This window comes from Choloepus didactylus, chromosome 1 (genome assembly GCF_015220235.1).
Source record: "Choloepus didactylus isolate mChoDid1 chromosome 1, mChoDid1.pri, whole genome shotgun sequence".
Taxonomy (NCBI): Eukaryota; Metazoa; Chordata; class Mammalia; order Pilosa; family Megalonychidae; genus Choloepus; species Choloepus didactylus.
This window is the reverse complement of record NC_051307.1, coordinates 95,564,090-95,583,295: the sequence shown is the minus strand read 5'-3', so window position 1 is coordinate 95,583,295 and position 19,206 is coordinate 95,564,090. Positions and strand designations below refer to the sequence as shown.

The following is a 19,206-nucleotide window of genomic DNA, read 5'->3' as shown; positions in this document are numbered from 1 at the left end:
AATGTGTTGTAATACATTGATTGATTTTCTTATGTTGAACCATCCTTGCATGCCTGGAATGAACCCCACTTGGTCATGGTGTATGATTTTTTTAATGTGTCTTTGGATTCGATTTGCAAGTATTTTGTTGAGGATTTTTGCATCTATATTCATTAGGGAGATTGGCCGGTAGTTTTCCTTTTTTGTAGCATCTTTGCCTGGTTTTGGTATTAGATTGATGTTAGCTTCATAAAATGAGTTAGGTAGTGTTCCATTTTCTTCAATGTTTTGAAAGAGTTTGAGTAAGATTTGTGTCAGTTCTTTCTGGAAAGTTTGGTAGAATTCCCCTGTGAAGCCATCTGGCCCTGGGCATTTATTTGTGGGAAGATTTTTGATGACTGATTGGATCTCTTTGCTTGTGATGGGTTGGTTGAGGTCTTCTATTTCTTCTCTGGTCAGTCTAGGTTGTTCATATGTTTCCAGGAAATTGTCCATTTCTTCTACATTATCCAGTTTGTTGCCATACAGTTGTTCATAATATCCTCTTATAATTTTTTTAATTTCTTCAGGATCTGCAGTTATGTCACCTTTTTCATTCATTATTTTGTTTATATGGGTCTTCTCTCTTTTTGATTTTGTCAGTCTAGCTAGGGGCTTGTCAATCTTGTTGATCTTCTCAAAGAACCAACTTTTGGTGATATTTATCCTCTCTATTGTTTTTTTGTTCTCTATGTCATTTATTTCTGCTTTAATCCTTGTTATTTCTTTTCTTGTACTTGGTTTAGGATTGGTTTGCTGTTCATTTTCTAGCTTCTTCAGTTGATCCATTAGTTCTTTGATTTTGGCTCTTTCTTCCTTTTTAATATATGCGTTTAGTGCTATAAATTTCCCCCTTAGCACTGCTTTTGCTGCATCCCATAGGTTTTGGTATGTTGTGTTCTCATTTTCATTCGTCTCTATATATTTAGCAATTTCTCTTGCTATTTCTTCTTTAACCCACTGATTGTTTAGGAGTGTGTTGTTTAACCTCCAGGTATTTGTGAATTTTCTAAGTCTCTGATGGTTATTGACTTCTAATTGTATTCCATTGTGGTCAGAGAATGTGCTTTGAATAATTTCAATCTTTTTAAATTTATTGAGGCTTGTTTTATGTCCTAGCATATGATCTATTCTGGAGAAAGTTCCGTGAGCACTAGAAAAGTATGTGTATCCTGGTGATTTGGGATGTAATGTCCTGTATATGTCTGTTAAATCTAATTCATTTATCAGATTGTTTAGGTTTTCAATTTCCTTATTGGTCTTCTGTCTGGTTGATCTATCTATAGGAGAGAGTGATGTGTTGAAGTCTCCCACAATTATTGTGGAAACATCAATTGCTTCCTTTAGTTTTGCCAGTGTTTCTCTCATGTATTTTGTGGCACCTTGATTGGGTGCATAGACATTTACGATTGTTATTTCTTCTTGTTGAATTGCCCCTTTTATTAGTATGTAGTTCCCTTCTTTGTCTCTCAAAACATCCCTGCATTTGAAGTCTATTTTATCTGAGATTAATATTGCTACACCTGCTTTCTTTTGGCTGTAGCTTGCATGAAATATTTTTTTCCATCCTTTCACTTTCAGTTTCTTTGTGTCCCTGTGTCTAAGATGAGTCTCTTGTATGCAACATATTGATGGTTCATTTTTTTTGATCCATTCTGCGAATCTATATCTTTTAATTGGGGAGTTTAATCCATTTACATTCAACGTTATAACCGTGAAGGCATTTCTTGAATCAGCCATCTTATCCTTTGGTTTATGTTTGTCATATTTTTCCCCTCTGTCTATTAATATCCTTTATTGTACCCATACCGAATCTCTTTAGTACTGAACCTTTCTCCAAGTCTCTCTGTCCTTTCTTTGTTTCTCTGTCTGTAGGGCTCCCTTTAGCATCTCCAGTAGGGCAGGTCTCTTGTTAGCAAATTCTCTCAGCATTTGTTTGTCTGTGAAAAATTTAAGCTCTCCCTCAAATTTGAAGGAGAGCTTTGCTGGATAAAGAATTCTTGGTTGGAAATTTTTCTCACTCAGAATTTTAAATATATCGTGCCACTGACTTCTCACCTCCATGGTGGCTGCTGAGTAGTCACTACTTAGTCTTATGCTGTTTCCTTTGTATGTGGTGAATTGCTTTTCTCTTGCTGCTTTCAGAACTTGCTCCTTCTCTTCTGTGTTTGACAGTGTGATCAGAATATGTCTCGGAGTGGGTTTATTTGGATTTATTCTATTTGGAGTTCGCTGAGCATTTATGATTTGTGTATTTATGTTGTTTAGAAGATTTGGGAAGTTTTCCCCAACAATTTCTTTGAATACTCTTCCTAGACCTTTACCCTTTTCTTCCCCTTCTGGAACACCAATGAGTCTTATATTCGGACGTTTCATATTATCTATCATATCCCTGAGGTCCGTTTCGATTTTTTCAATTTTTTTCCCCATTCTTTCTTTTATGCTTTCATTTTCCATTCTGTCATCTGCCAGGTCACTGATTCGTTGTTCAACTTCCTCTAGTCTTGTACTATGAGTGTCCAGAATCTTTTTAATTTGGTCAACAGTTTCTTTAATTTCCATAAGATCATCCATTTTTTTTATTTAGTCTTGCAATGTCTTCTTTATGCTCTTCTAGGGTCTTCTTTATTTCCTTTGTATCCCATACTATGGTCTCATTGTTCATCTTTAGTTCTTTGAGTAGCTGCTCTAGGTGCTGTGTCTCTTCTGATCTTTTGATTTGGGTGCTTGGGCTTGGGTTATCCATATCGTCTGGTTTTTTCATATGCTTTATAATTTTCTGTTGTTTTTGGCCTCGTGGCATTTGCTGAACTTGATAGGGTTCTTTTAGGATTTGTAGACCAACTGAAGTTCTTATCTCTAATTTATCAGATCTACAGCTTCGTGGAGTACACTTTCTCTAACTAACCAGCAGGTGGCGTCCACGAGCCACCTGTTCTCCATAAGCCAGTTCTCTCCTGCTTAGCCTTTTTGGTGAGTGGGGGAGTGAGTCTTGTGGGGTCCAATTGATGTACCAAGCTTGCGTGTGTAGTTGGTGTTGCCTGCCCTGTATATGGGGCGTGTTTCTGGGCAGTCAGGGAGGGGGGGTGGCCCTAACAATGAAATCTCCCTGATGATCCTAGAGTTTTAAAGCTGCTGCAATAGTCTAATCCTTCAGTTCAGTCCTGCCACAGTTTATCTCTGCCACTGACCCACAAGTCCTTGGTATTGGCGTATGGCTCCTGAGACTTGCAAGTGGGCCCCTCTTCCAGGCTGTGCACCCCGGGTCCTCTGTTGAGGGATGACTGTGCTATGTCACAGGTGAGTGCCGTCCCCCCAGGGCAGTTGTGGGCTGCTGGGCTGTGTAGGGAGGCTCCCAGTCTGCTGAAATGATGGTTGAATGGGGCTTTGTGAATTCACACTGCTCCACCTTCCCAACTCTGGGACAATCAGCTGAGGTTGCAGGGAAGGCTAATGTCCACGCCCAGTTTTGTGGTGTGTGCCTGTTATTTGAAGCACTTCTGTCACACTGGGTTGTCTGGGGCTGCTCTGTGCTATGTGGCTGGCGATGGGCAGGTGTGTTTCCTGTCCACCAGGATGATGGCTGTGAGCGGACACCCCCCTTTTCTTGGGAAGTTGTGGTGTTTAGTGAATTTTCTCAGCCACTGGATTATTGCCTTTTGTCTCAGAGCTCTCTTAGTTCTGCTCTTGACTTGACCTGCCCAAACTGCAAGTCTTTGAAGCTTTCTGTATTGGGCTTCTTAGAGTAATTGTTTTAGAAAAAGAAAAAAGGATTAAAAAAAAAAAACGGGCCCTCCTCAGAGATCTAATGGGTTATTGAAATGCTAAGAGACAAAGCAACCAGGGCCATTAAGGAAAGGTCCACAGGGCTGAGAGATCAGCTTTTCTTCGGGATTTGCATATGCACCTCAGGGCCTGAGCTCTGCCCTTCCCCTTTCTATGTTCACCAGAACTCCAAAAATCCTCCGCTTTTATTTTGGAGTTTTTCGTGTTGTTTTTTTTCTATGCCTGTCTCCTCTCTGCTGGGCTGGCTGCTCTCAGATTCTCTGGTGTCTGGTCTCAGTCTATCTATGGTTGGAGTTTGGATCAGTAGAATGAGTTTCCGATAAGGGCTGCCACTGCAGTTCTCCCTTCTCCTTCCCGGAGCTGACAGCCCCTCCTCCCACGGGACTGAGCCTGGCAGGGAGGGGTGAGGGTCCCCTGGCCGCAAAAACTTACAGATTTCGCTGATCTCAGCAGTTCCACGTTTTCATGAGTGTTGTATGAAGTATGCCCAAAGTCAGATTGCTCTGTGGTGTCCAGTCCACGCAGTTCCTGGCTTTCTACCTACTTTCCTGGAGGAGTAACTAAAACATACAGCTCACCAGTCCGCCATCTTGCCCCGCCTCTGTAGGTTGTCTTTTGCTTTCATGATGACACTCTTTGATGCACAGAAGTTTTTAATTTTCATGAAACCCCATTTATCTATGTTCTTTTTGTTACTTATGCTTTTGGTGTAAAGTTTAAAAAATCATTTGCTAACACAAGGTCTTGAAGATGTTTCCCTAAATTTTCTTCTAGGAGTTCTATAGTTTTGATTTTTATATTTAAGTCTTAGATCCATTTTGAGTTAATTTTTGTATATGGTGTGAGGTAGGGGTCCAACTTCATTCTTTCTATTGGATATCCATTTTTTTCCCAGCATCAATTGTTGACGAGACTTTTCTTTCCCTCGCTGAGTTTGCACTCTGTCAAAAATCAACTGGTATATATGTGAGGGTTTATTCTGAACTCTCAATTCAATTCCATTTGTCTATATGTCTATCCTTGTGCAAGTAGCATACTGTTTTGATTACTGTGTAACTTTGTAATAAGTTTTAAAATCAGGAAGTGTGCATTCTCTAAATTTGTTCTTCTTTTTCAAGATGGTTTTGGCAATTTGTTGCCCCCTATCCTTCCATATAAATTTGATGACTGGGTTTTCCATTTCTGCAAAGAAGGCTGTTGGACGTTTGATTAGGATTGCACTTAATCTGTAAATCAGTTTGGGTAGCACTGACCCCTTAACAATGTTTAATCTTCCAATCCATGAACATGTATTTAGGTCTTCTTTAATTTCTTTCAGCAATATTTTGTGTTTTTTTTGTGTGTATCCTTTGTTAAATTTATTCCTAGATATTTGATGCTTTTATTTGCTATTGTAAATGGATTTTTTTTCTTGATTTCCTCTTCATATTGCTCATTACTAGTGCACAGAAATACCACTGATTTTTGCTTGTTGTTCTTGAACCCCATCACTTTGCTGGATTTGTTTATTGGTGCTAGTAGCTTTGCGGCGGATTTTTCAGGATTTTCTATATATAGGATCATGTTGTCTGCAAGTAGGAAAAGTTTTATTTCTTCTTTTTCTAATATGGATGCCTTTTATTTCTTTTTTTTACCTACTTGTTCTGGCTAGAACTTCCAGTACAATATAGAATAACAGTGGTAACAGTGGGCATCATTGTTTTGTTCCTAATCTTAGAGGGACAGCTTTCAGTCTTTCACCACTGAGTAGGACATTAGCTGTGAATTTTTCATACATGCCCTGTATCATATTGAGGAAGTTTCTTAGAATACCTACTATTTGATATCCCTAGTAGACTGAACCTCTCATTTTCTTAAATTTTCACTCTCATTTTAAAATCTTTTGTCTTCTTTTTTCCCCCTAGAAAACTTCCTTGACTTTATCTTCCAAATCTCTTATTGAATTTTAAGTTTTGTTTTCAAAATTTTAACTTCAAAGAATGCTTTCTCCCTTTTTGTTTATAGTATCCTCTCCTTATTTCATGTATTCAACAGTTTCTCCAAGGATTTGAATGATAACTTCTTAAAGTTTACTTTGCATTGATTCTGAATTCCTGTTTTCTATGAGTTCTTTTCTCTTTTTCCTCCTGGTTTGTCTACATTTGGTCTCCATTTTTCATGGTGGGGGCATTCCCCAAATTTCTGATGATCCATGGTTGCCTGTGTCTGTTGAAGAGTAAGTCACTTGAAAGCAGAGCTAATGGAAGCTCTGTGTACATGGGAGGGTCTTGTTGACTGATCAGGATTGTTAATGGGCAATAAGGTGACAAGCTTGACTTTTTTTTTTAAAGCTTTAGTGAAATATAATTCATGTACCATACAATTCACCTATTAAACTGTACAATTCAATGGCAGAGTTGTGCATCCATCACCACAATCAATTTTAGAACATTTTCATTAACCCCCAAAGAAATCTTGCACCCCTTGTCATCACCCCCTAAACCTCCTATGTCCGCCCCTCACCCTAGGTTATCACTTATATAATTTCTGTAGGTTTACCTATTCTAAACATTTCATATAAATGGAATATTATATGTGTTCTTTTGTGACTGGCTTCTTTCACTTAGCATAATGTTTTCAGGTTTCATCTATGGTGTAGCATGTATCAGTATTTCATTTCTTTTTATTGCTGAATAATATTCCATTGTATGGATATACCACATTAGATTTATCCATTCATTAATTCATGGACATTTGAGTTTTTTCCACTTTTTGGCTATTATGAATAATGCTGCTATGAACATTCACGCACAATATTTTGTGTGGAAGTATGTATGTGCTTTCACTCTCTTGGTGTGTACTTAGGAGTGGAATGGCTGGGTCATACAGTAACTATGTCAAAACGTTTGAGGAAGTAACAGCTACTTTCTACAGTGCTGCCCCATTTTATATTCCTAGCAGCAGAATATGAGCACTCTAGTTTCTTCACATCCTTGGCAGCACTTGCTATTTTATCTGACTTTTTATTATAGCCATCCTAATGAGTGTGAAGTGCTATCTTTGTGGTTTTGATGTGAATTCCCCTAATGTCTCTGCCTGACTTTTTTGTTGTGAATCTCCCAACTACAAGTACTGACTTTTATTTTTTTTTTTTGAGGCAATTCATTTTCTCCAGAGAGGGATCCTTCCTCTCCTGTCTGGTGGGTTCTTGCTGGTGTATGGCTTCTTCTATGAGGAGGAAGGGAACTGGATTGGGAGAGCAGATTTTCCCTTAGTCTCCTGTATTTAGTACTGTGCTTCACCCTCATCTTCCTGTGTGACCAGTGTTCCAAAATCGAAAGCTTTTTTTTTTTTTTCTCCAGTAAATTAAACTTTTGTTTTTTGGTGGCATGGGAGGTGGTGGCCTGTCTGATTGGGTCAGAACCTGGACATCTAACATCTCCTTACACAGTTAATTAACCACTCCCTTGTTTTCAGCTCTCACACCACCATAACTAGCTGCACCCCATCTTCAATGGTATCTGGACCCTTCATTTATTTAGCTTTTTTAGGGTTGTTCAAGACAAATCTATATGCTTCTTTTTCATATTAAAAAAATAAAGAAATATTCAAAATACTTACAAAAGTATAGAGGATAAATAGAAAACACAATCTTCTATTCCTGATGCATAATTAATATATTTGCATTTGCCATATGTATGTATATTTTCCAACCTGCTTTTATTAGTACCTGAATTGTCTACTCTTCCAACTCCCAGCCCAGACACTTGGATTTGACCAATTGTCCATCTACTTTCTCTCTTGTTGTGGGTTACTAAGCAGTCTTATTTTCAATGAGGATGGAAAAACAAGTTTTTCTTGTTCTAATATTTTGGGAATAATTTTCTGGGAGAAAAAAGAGTAATAACATAGCTTTATTCTGGTCACTTGAACACAAACCTCTCTACATTATTAAGGTAGTATTTCTTATTAAATATTTGCTCTCCACTCCTACTCTTAAGTTACTTTATTCATCTTTATTAGCAACTGATAAAGTATCCCCCCCACCATACTTCATTGTTGTTTTTGTAGTTGTTATTATGCTGTCCACCACCTCCTTTTGGTTTGGCTTTGTTTACTCATGTGGCAACTTGCAATTTGAAAAGATAACCAACTTCGGGAGTTTCTGCAGGATTTTAAAAATACATGTTTGGTAAAGTTTCTTCAAATGTAGCCTAATTTATTTAGGTAGAGGATATTTAATCACAAATATTTAATCTCAGTTGATAAAATTATCTTTTGGAAGGAATTAATCTAATCCAAAGGAAACTTAACCAGAGGGAAGGTTTAAATGATTCTTTGTCTTTACTGTTTTCCTTGTGAACTTAACATAAAAGGGCATAATAAAGGAATTTGTGGTTATACAACATAAGGAACAGGAAAATTACAGCTCTAGTGAGTATCAATTTTCAAAAATGAAAGATTGGCATATTAGACTTTTGGAAGGCTTGGTAGTTTTGTATCCTAATGGAGATTGGTCACTGGACTCAATCCACGTCCAATTATGGAGACTCTTTTGGCTTCCTTTGATCCTTAGAATTCTATTAGCCAAGCCACATCTCAAAATAGAATTCAAATGACTTGTTAAAATTCAAATTCCAATTAAGGTTGCAAGTTTGTGTTCTCAGCCTATAAAAGGATGATCGAAACTGAGGGGTCCTATCCAAATCCTTCTTCCAACAGACACTTTTGGTCTGGGGTGGGATGAGGAGGCTGTCTCATGTAAGGGGATTTCAGTATAATCCTAACAACTTCAACAAGTGATCCTATAATTCTGTCAATAACATGAGTTCTTCAAAAGCAGAAAGACAAATTTGGTTAAACTTAGAAATTTATCTTTAGAAAAGATTACTAAGTTTTTCTCTTCTCTCTCTTTCTTAGAGGAAGATTGATTCTTCCTGAAATGCCAGTAGTACTCTGCTACCATGGAAAAGTGATAATCGTTCTTTGAAATTTGTGTGCTGATGCTGTTTGGGAGCTCCGCTGGATGATGGGACTACTGGGACTAGCTGGTGGCTAAGGGCACTTCCAGGTTGCATGCCCCATGCATTCATGAGTCCTTCTCACTCAAGTATCTTACCAGGGTAAAGGAAGGAGAGAAGGAAGCTACAGAGTGTTTTAAATATACAGTCTTTGCATTAAAAAAGACACAACTCATTTAGTCAAACCATATAATCAGGGTGTGAATATTTATTTCTTTGCAGTCAAAGGCAATATTTCTATTTCCATCAAAATTGTCTTCATTGTTAAAGACATTCAGGTATTATATGATAAATACTTAACAGACTATCCCATGACTTGTGCTTTCTTTTATCTGATTCTCTCAGACTCTCTTCTCTCTCTCTCTCTTTTCATCTCTGTCTCTGCCTCGTACACACACTTACACTGTTGTTGCTTTATTTTTTTTTATTTAGAAAGGAGCCAAGTTGAGAAGCAGCAATGTGGAATAATAAAGCAAACAATGAACTAATGATCAGTTCCATTCCATTTCCAGCTAGCTGTGGTGACCTAGACTAGGTTTTTTATTCCCTTCTTCCTTAGTGCTCTCCTCTGTAAAGCGGGAGTATAACCAATAAGTTTATCGCATAAGATGCTGTGAGACTAAAATGAGTTAAATTTGTCTTTTGAACAATGTATGAAGGACCATACCAGTATAAGTGTATAAGGGTATAAATAAATGAGAGGAGGTTATTAATCCTACACCCACATGGGAACCCATCACATTGCAACATAGAAATTTGAGGGTGGATCCTTCATTAAAAAGCATGAGTTCTGTACATAACCCACATAGGGATAGAGGTTGACAAGAAAGAAGGGTATCGTGTCCTTTTTTCTCCTTTACCTCATCTACCTCCTATTTGTTTTTAAGAGGATGACTAGGATGACATTGAGAGCTCATACAAATTTTGTTTTTAACTTCTCATTTGTCCCTGGGAAAACCTGTATTGGCCTTTATCTATTTATCTTTAACAGAAGGATTTGGATCTTTTTTATTTTTATTCCCATTGCTTATCAAGTGAATATATATGAACAATGAATAGTACTGAGGGGGGAGGGCAAATTTCCCTCCCGCTTTCTACTGAATTTTGAAGAGATTCCATTCTTAGGTAACATTTCTTCTTATCATTCACAGTTCATCAATGAAGTTTTGATAATAATAGCATGCATGCCATCATCCATTTTCACTATTTAAAAAAACCCATCCCTTTAAGTTCCTTGTTTGTAGGATCTCCCTTTCACTCTTCTGTCCCATTTCCACTATGCAATATTGCTGTCGTTCAAGCTCCCATGATGCTTGATACAGAAGAGCATAGAGAGCTGCTGCCAATACACCAGCAGCTGTCCAAAATCACAGTGGAGGGAGCCCTGGACTCCTGGAGCTAGGAGACCTAGGTTCTGGGGCTGCTCTATCACAATTAGCCTTTATGTCCTTGGGCAACTTGCTTCCCCCCTCAATTTCTTTATTTAAACCAAGAGTGGGTCTAGGTGAGCTCTGAAGTCGTTGGGTTCTCCCGACAAGTTAGGATTCCAAGGTGCAATCCGAAAGTGAAACCCAGTGGTCAGCATATCTGTGAGTAGCTGTTATGGTGACAGTACAGTTTTCCCAGACTTCCCTTAATGATCCCATGGATACAGTTTCTGTGAAAGGCTGCCAGTTTTACTGGGAAGAGTGTTCGGTTTTGAAAGAGGAGCTCTCCAGGTTTCTACTTCTGTCGCTAACTCTGGGTGACCTTGGGCAAATCCCCCCTGAACCTCAGAGAAGGGAGGTTCCTATTAAGGCCTCGGTAGCGATTTGGAGAGCTTTTTGCGATGCCCCTTCTCCAATTCGGGTGGTTCAGCCCTGTCCTAGGGTTCTGGCTCGTTGTTCCTCTCTGAGGTGTGGGCGAAACTTAAACCAGCCATGCAGGCTGAGGCCGGCTCAGTCCCAGAGCAGATGGCTACAGGTGAGCTCTTAAAGGGGCCGCCAGAGCTTAGGGTAATACCCGAGACTGACGACTGGGCGAGGAAACTAGCATGTATGATAGAGTGAGTGCATGAATGAATGAACAAATCTTTTCTCCCTACCCTTAAATGCACTCATACTTGGACTTGGTCACTTACACTTAAATGTCCTCTACTAAAACTTTCAAATTCATAAAATTTACCAATCTCCACGTTTTACGTCCTCTTCTTTAATTGGAAGCCCCAAAACTCTTTGCGGGGCGAATAGTTAACTTAAAAAAAAAATCATTACGAAGGGGAGCAGTGTAAAGGTGGCATCCCCGCCTTAACTCCTCCCTTTGCCCCTTCTAGTTTCCTTCCTTCGCCGCTGCCTAACATGGGTGGCGCAGTCTGCTCCACCTCGAATGGGGGGACCCACCCTGCGCGGCGCCAGGCACTCTGTCCCTATCGTGGAGTTGGAAACAGCACGTGTTTAGAGAGGTTAAGGGATGTCTGCGAATGTGTGCCCTGGATCAGGCGTGAAGTCACGTCTCTCTTCAACGCCCCGACCCTTTCGGGCCTGAAACGCTTGTAGCTCAGAACTGCGGGACACACCGGTGGGCTCCGGAGAGGTAAAGGCGGGTTCTTTCAAGGCCACCCCAGACCACCTGTAGAGTCTGTATGTCAACTCCTTTGTTCTTAACACCACTTCGGCGGCTGCCTCTTTACGCGAGTAAGTCCACTTGGGACGCTCTCAGTGACCCTGTCCCGCCCCGCAGCTCCCTTCCCGCACTCCTCCTCCTCCAACCCAAAGGTAGCAGCGCTGAGAGCCTGGAGCTCCGAGCGAGCCGCCTCCTCACTTCCCATTGGCTGAGAGCGCCGGGAGAGCTGTCACGTGGGGGCGCGGCAGTCCGGCTTCGAGGCCGCCATCTTGGCGGAAAGTTTAGGGGGAGAGAGATTGGGGGCACGGAAGGAGCCAAGGTTCCGGGGGGTGTTGCCCGAGAAGGGAGAGGGTGAGGGGGCTAGTGGGCCGTGGCGAGTGAGAACGCGGCGGCGGCTGCCGGAGAGGAGGAAGAGGCAGCGGGAGGGCGGCCGCTGAGGGGAGCTCCCACCCTGTCCCCTCACCCCCTTACCTTAGCGACTGGAGAGCCGGGCAGGGTAGGGGAACGTGGAGCGGGGCAGGGCGGGGAAACCGCCCGGAGGCGGACTAGACCGGACCCCGGCTCCGAGCGCATACCGCTCGCCGGAACTTTGTGGCGGCGCCGCAGGTGTGGGGTACAGTGGAGGCGTGCATGTGGGGCGCGAGGGTGTCGCGGAGAGCGGCAGCTGCCCTGTCCGGCCCCCGCTGGAGTAGCCCGGAAGAAACGGGCAAGGAGAAAGGCAAGTGAGAGCTGGGGGCCCGAGCTGGGCGGGATGATCAGCCCAGCTGGTCTCTTACTGGAGGGCTCTATGGCTGCTGCTGGCTCTGGGGCCAAGGGTCGGAGCACCTCTTGATCCCCTAGGAGAGGATGGGGAGGCTGGATACTTTTGACGGGTTGGGGGTGTTGGTGGCCCCATGTATAGACACTTAGTACTCTTTGGAGAGGGAGAAGCTTTCGAGGAGAATTTGAAAGAATGCACTCTGCTGTTAGTTTGCAGTGGTACCCACTCTTAGGAAAAAAGCTTTCTAAATTGACACCCCTGGGTTTTGAGGTTCTTTCATTTGCAAGGTGGGCTTCTCAAATGAGGCTGGGAGGCTTTCGATTTATTTAGGGGGAAATGCTAGTTTAACCACGACCCCCCCTCCCGCCCCCCTTTCTGTTTTGTGTTTTTAAAGGTGCGTGCCCTCTTCTTGATTCTGGAGAAAAATGCCGGTCCGGAAGCAAGGTGAGAATTTATTTCGGAACTCTCTCTTGTGGGTGTAACCTGCTTTCCGTGTATCTGATTTGTGATTGTTGTGTTTTAAAAATGTTTGTGTAACTTTGATGAGATAGCACTGTCCTAGCTTTACAACTTGGGGAATCTAAGTCTCATATTTCAGGAGATGGAAACACTAAATGTTAAACTTTTTTCCTTGACAGCTTGCTAGTGATTAGAGAGGCAATTAATTTTTTTCCCCTGAAATATCTTTTTATCATTTTTACTAAACACTTTTGTGAGTGAATGTGGGATATTGATTAAGTACTAGTATTTTGAAACATTTAAGATTTGGATTATAATGACAATCATGGATAATTTGGTTTTGGAAATCAGGTAATGTAAAACTATGTTGGTAATACTTTGATCAGAAGATCTTTTATTGTGGCAGGCTAAAATTACACATTTATTACAAACTCCTCACCTTCACCCTTTTTCTGTTTTGGAATGATATATGTTTAAAATTTTTTTCCATCCTTCAAGGGAATATATGTCTACATGTACATATTAAAGATTAACCTGGAAGATTTGAGGAACTGTTTAGATGTCTTACAGAATCATTTGCCCGCATAGCTAGTGTGTAATAATTTCTTGTAAATACGCAATTTTAACCAGGCTCTTTTCTCCTCTCAGATACCCAGAGAGCATTGCACCTTTTGGAAGAGTATCGCTCAAAACTAAGCCAAACCGAGGACAGACAGCTCAGAAGTTCCATAGAACGAGTTATTAACATATTTCAGAGCAACCTCTTTCAGGCTTTAATAGGTGGGAATTAAAACTTTATTTGTGACCTTTATGTCTTAAAACTCCTCTGAATTAAGTTATTTGAAACCAAAGAGGATTCTTGATTCTCTATGAAGCATTCAACAACTTGAACATTTTCAGTGAGTTGTATGTTTTTGATAGACCAATATCTTTTCTGAAACTGTCTAATAACCAAAAATATTTTCAACATGATTATTTTGGTGGCCGTTGATAATAAGGTTTCATATCTTTAAAAGAGGGAGAAGTTGTGAAAATGTTTCAGGACGCAAAGGGTAATTAGCTTGGTTCTGTATTTGACTTGGATTTTTCTGGAGTCCTTGAAAATGTTTGAAGGGTTCTGTTAAATTTAAGAACATTCATATCCTTAATGTAGACACCTGTTTAAACTTTGTATTCATAGGGTCAGAAATTTTAGACTTGGAAAACGATCTTAGAGGTGATCTTGTCTAAAGATCATTAGATGATCTCTGAAACCTCATTTAACAGAGAAGAAAATTATGACAGTTTTATTCTTAAGTGTAACTTAAATTTGAGATAGTGCATTCTTTTAAAGGAGAACTGAACAAATAGTCAAGGCCCTGAATTCTATTCCTGACATTACCATTAACTGAGTGATCTTAAGCTATCACTTAACCTTTTCTAGGCCAATATTAGCTGTAGAATGCAGATGGTGAAGTAGAGCAGTGGTTTTTAAGTCTTTTTTTTTTTTTTTTTTTTTTTTTTTAAAGCAGCTAGATCCTTTTTAAAAACAAAATTTTATATTTCTTAAACAATCCCTGATATATACAACAAGGAGCTCTGTCTCTGGCCCCCTCCTCTTGAAAAGTATCTTCAAAAGTTTGCAAATCACTTATCTCTAGAAGATTTATCCCTTCCAATTCTAAGAATAAATGTTTTGTTTTGTTTTTTTATTAGTCATTGACTAGATAACATTTTTAAATGAGATATAAACCTCATTGCATTACTTTTATTTCCTCAGTAACTCCCAAGCAGAGATGGCTTTACATTTGTCTATTGGCAGAGTAAGTGTTGCTGTGATTTGAGGACTACTTTCAAGTCAGTGTCAAATAGCTCACTGGTAAATTGATGTTGTTTACTAAATTTGCTTTAGAATGAAAAAAGATTTTTAAGAAGATCCACTTACTACTCTTGAACAATTTTTAAAAATTTAACTTTATCACAGACTTTCAAAAATATACACAAAAAGAGAGAACAGTTTAATGAACTGCCATATACTTGTCCATTTTCAGAAGTTATCAACATTTTTCCAGTTTTTAATGGACACTTTTTTACATTTGAATTTCTAAGCTCTGAGGTTTGAAGTCCAAATGGATGATCAAATTTGATTCCTCTGACAAAACAGCAGAAATGGAAGGGAAAAAATCATTTTCTCAGTTATTTGGTTTTCTAAATCAACTTTAAACTTAGGAATGTTTTATTTAGTAGGGGCACTGTTTGTTTAGGAAAAAATATGACTTGTATATCCTGATATATATATGGTAATTCTTCTGTGTATGAAGGCTATGACTTAAGAAAATTAAGTGGTTACTGAGGTAACTAAACAATCTATACTTTTTGGATTTCTCCCTAAGTTGGGGGGGTTGGCTATGTTTGGAGGAATTTTTGATATCTTCTGCCTGTTTTAGGTTTTGAATGCGGTTATCTATTCTTATGCATAACTGAAGTTTGATAGAGTTAGCTTTCTAATTATTTTTATCTTTGTGAATCCTGTTTGTCTTGTACAATTTCATTGGTTGTAAATTTACTTTGCTATTTAGATTTATTTATACTGAAATGTTTTATAGAATGTACTGTCAGATTTGGGTGTGAGAAAAGTAATAAACTCTAGGAGTTTTGAAATGGGTAAATTTAGTAGAGGTTTTTTTTGTTTCATTCTGTAAATGAATTAATTGTTGACAATGAATTAATACATTTTCTTGTGTGTGCTGAAATTGGGTTAACTTATTACTTTTTATTAGTTTTATCAGTTTTTGAAAATCTCTAGGCCAATTGATTTTCTTTTTGCTTTGCGCCTCCACCAACAGTGTTGTAATGTACTTTAAAGCCTGTAAATTTCCCTGAGTTAAATGGGAGTCCATTATATGTAATATGGACTGAAAAATCCTGGATTAACTGTTTATTTCATTAATAGTGGTACTCTGTCCTCTGAGCTTGGTATCTCTGGACCATTGGGTTAAAGGAGACACAAGTCTTGACCACATAAGTTGTTTGAAAATCATTCATGCAGAGTTTGGAAATCATTTGGTGCTTAGGTTATAGTGAATTATCTAGTTACTTGCTTGGGATGCTGAGTTTCTTTGGACTTGGAATCTGCATTGATTATTTATTTACTGTTTCTTGGAACTGGTTGCTTGTATTGATTATTTTCATGCATTTAAAAAAAGTTTGCATGGGGTTCTAGGGCTTTTAATGTTATAGAAATACTGATATTTTTCCCCCTCTCTAAGAGTTGATACATTATATAGATTAGGTTTCTTATGCGTTGGGATCATTCTGAGGGACAAGCAAGCACAGACTGCATTCCATCTACTTCAAGACAACAATGTTTTAATATCTCTGAAATTGGATCCCATCTTATAATTGATGTATGTTGTTTAATTGGCAGTGCTTTTGCATTCTTAAGCAGCACATGAATAATGGTGCTTATAATTGATAATGTTCTCGATTTCAGTGAAATACAGAAATTGTTTTAGTTCTAATGGTTGGCAGTATCCTTGAAAGATGGCTTGCAGATTTAAGAATTATTGAAAGCATAAAAGTTTTTAATAACTTATGAGTTTTAACTAATAAATTGTTTCTTTAGAGCTGAATATTTAAAGTTATATCTTAAAATCCACATGCTATAAAGTTGTCTAAAATTTATTCCAAAAAATATCTGGCAATTCTTTTTTTTTTAATAAATGAAAGGTAAAGTGTGCCTAATTCTAATACTGGGTTTGGTGAGAGCCACTTGAGAACTTAATATATTTGATTTTATATTTCCATGTTTTACACTTACATTTGAAAATTTTGCAAGTGAAACAGACTGGATATGGTTTGATTACAGTCAGGTCCGTAGTGGTTTGAGGTCATTCCTGATTCTGAGGCCTCTATAGGATTTAGGGCTACTCCAGTAATCCTTAGAGATTTCATATTAAACTAGACCCCTGAGATTACTTCTTATGGGATTAGAATTTGTTTGTTCTCCTTGTGCACAGGAGAAAAACCTGGGCTCAAGATTGGAATGGCTTTGGAGACTTGAGTATGTTGTTATGTGATTTGCTATATTTGACTTTGGGAAGCTGCTCCTTTACCTTGGATATTTATTGTGTTTTCTGTTGTTTGTTTTTTGAAGGTGGTTTACTACATACTCAATTTGTGCTTTAGTTTGAGTAGAGTTACTCTTCTAACCTGGCAAGTTGTAGTTTCTCTGTCTTTATCCAGTTAAAGCTTCCGTTTGTTTGCAAACCAGCTTCTGATTAGAGGCTGACTAGTTTTATGATTATTTTTCTCAGTTGCATTTTCTGTTACTGTACAAACAGATCTTTGTTTTGAAGATCAAATGGCTTTGGAGATAAAACTTAAAATAAATTGTTGGTTTTCTTTGCTGTGTTGCCTGGGGAAAGAGACTGGTATAATCATATATTGTGTCTGCAATAAATCAAGCTTTTTTCACTTTTTTTTTTGCAAGCTTACTTTAATACTATGTTTTATTTTAGTTCTGCAGATAATTCAAAATGAAGATGGGCAATGTTATATAACACTATACATTTCTAAGATTTTTAGCTCCCAATTCATTTGTTGCTACTATATTAATTCTAATAGTTTTACTAACCTCTATAAAATGGTAAAGAACATTTAAATTTGTAGATCCTGGGTTTCAAAAGTATGATTCATGTTTAAATGTATGTAAAAAGTAATAATAGTTAACACTTATTGAGTTCTTCCTATGTGTTAATGACTGTTACTTTGAAGCAGAATGTTCATAATGATAGAATATGTATTCACACATTTTGAAAAGTTTATTTACTTAGTACTCAAGGTTTGAGAACTTCTAGGTATTGTGGCAAAATGTCAAGATTTCTTAGATTTTTGCTTATTATTGGTCTATGATGCTACATTTTGGTTTATTGCTAATTTCTGTATGTGCACATGTGTATGTATATGTGTAACTTTGTAGGCTAAGTTTGAGAAGGGAAACAGTTATAACGGTATAGACAAGGCTGTTGGCTAAAACTTTGTAAAATTAGAAGAAAATTTTATTAACTTTTTGATTGATGGTTTTGATTGGGTTGTATTGTTATTTACTTGCTAATAGTTTTGCTTTTACTGCTTTGAAGTTGTGTTTTGGTTATGTTGAATCTGGTTGAATTCTCTTTGGAACCCTAGAATCATAGAGTTGTAAAGCATCTGTAAATATTTCTTCTGGTCTAAGTCATTTCCTCTATAGAGGGTCAAACTTTTCTTCTAGTACAGGATACAGGCTAGGACCAGGTATTACATGTAATTGTCATGTCTCTTTAGTCTTCTTTCATCTGGAAACATTTCTTACAGCCTTTTTTTTTTTTTTTTTTTTTGTCTTTTACAACATTGACATTTTTTGAAGACTATAGTTCTCCTCTACCCTTATTTTATTTTATTTTTTTATATATAACATTTCTCATTTTGGGTTTGTCAGACTCAGGCTATGTATTCCTGGCTAGGATACTGTACATCTGGAGACACATGATATCATCTGTCCTTTATTGTTGATGAAATTTTTGATCCCCTGTTTAAGTTGTCGGGTTTCTCTACTCTGTAGTTACTGTATTATCCTTTGCAACTTAAAAGCATTATGTGGCGGAGACTTTAATACCATGCATATAACTTGCTTCTTAGCCAAGTTTCCTTCTAGACTCAGCATTCATTGGTAATTCTTGCAAAATTACGGTTTTCTAACAGCACCACTCCTCTACATTGTTCAGTTAAGACTTTGGCATTTTACTGTAGTCAGGAGTCCTCCTCCTCCATTTATCCATCTGTCTGTCAATCTATTTAGCCATCATGATAGACCTGGAGATTCCTATTTTTTCAATGGTTTATGTTTTATTACTGCTAATTATTACCATATTACCATTAATTATTTTGTGGCTCAGACTGTCTCAGATTTAGCTAGTGGGAGCCCTTTCAAGCTTGCTCTTGTGTTTTTATGGCATGTCCCCATCACTTTTTTGAGCGCTTTCTTATTTTGGCATAAGATGTTCCAGGGTCATTTTTTACCTATCCTGCCACAGGCCTGGAATTATCCCTTTCTCTAAGAAGCCCTGGTTCCTTTTTGTACACACCTTGTTTTAAGGAATATGTATGTGAATACCCTTTGACTAAAGTGCTGAAATAACTTATTTTTTTGGACGCTGACTTGACGTTTTTCCGGTTCCTAGTATGGAAAACATGGATTGTTTGTAAACTATACTTTTAAATATTATAGAATATTCTTTTTTCTTTGGGGATCAAAAATAGCTCTTTTTTTAAATTTTATTTTGAAATAAATTCAAAGTTACAGGAACAGTTGTAAAAACAATACAACCCCATACACAGCATACCCTGACCCCCCTCCCCCGATACCCTGATCCATCAACTTTAACATGCTGTTACACTGCCCTTTCTTTCTTTCTTTCCCTCCCACCCTCCCTGCCTTCCTCCCTATCTATCATCCATCATCTATTGCTCTGTCTTCTGACATATGAGAGCTAGCTGCACACATCCTTGAACAAACACTATAATTCACATATAAAAGTCCCATGAACAACATTCTTTTGTGCA

The 19,206-nt window shown here is 38.3% G+C and overlaps 1 protein-coding gene across 18 annotated transcripts in view; it reads left to right on the top strand.

Moving 5' to 3' along the window:
* The first annotated feature begins 11,719 nt into the window (after positions 1–11,719).
* DLG1 (discs large MAGUK scaffold protein 1) overlaps positions 11,720–19,206 on the top strand; it is a 369,115-nt gene continuing 361,628 nt past the window's right edge. For 8 of the 18 annotated variants that reach the window (XM_037837795.1, XM_037837800.1, XM_037837787.1 and 5 more), the window contains exons 1-3: positions 11,720–12,123; positions 12,560–12,609; positions 13,273–13,404. In XM_037837795.1, coding sequence (XP_037693723.1) covers positions 12,591–12,609; positions 13,273–13,404 — 151 coding nt within the window. In that variant the 5' untranslated portion in view covers positions 11,720–12,123; positions 12,560–12,590. Of the gene's footprint in view, positions 12,128–12,559; positions 12,610–13,272; positions 13,405–14,405; positions 14,427–19,206 lie in introns of those variants that run through there. The other 10 variants (XM_037837810.1, XM_037837833.1, XM_037837804.1 and 7 more) reach the window with 4 other exon arrangements.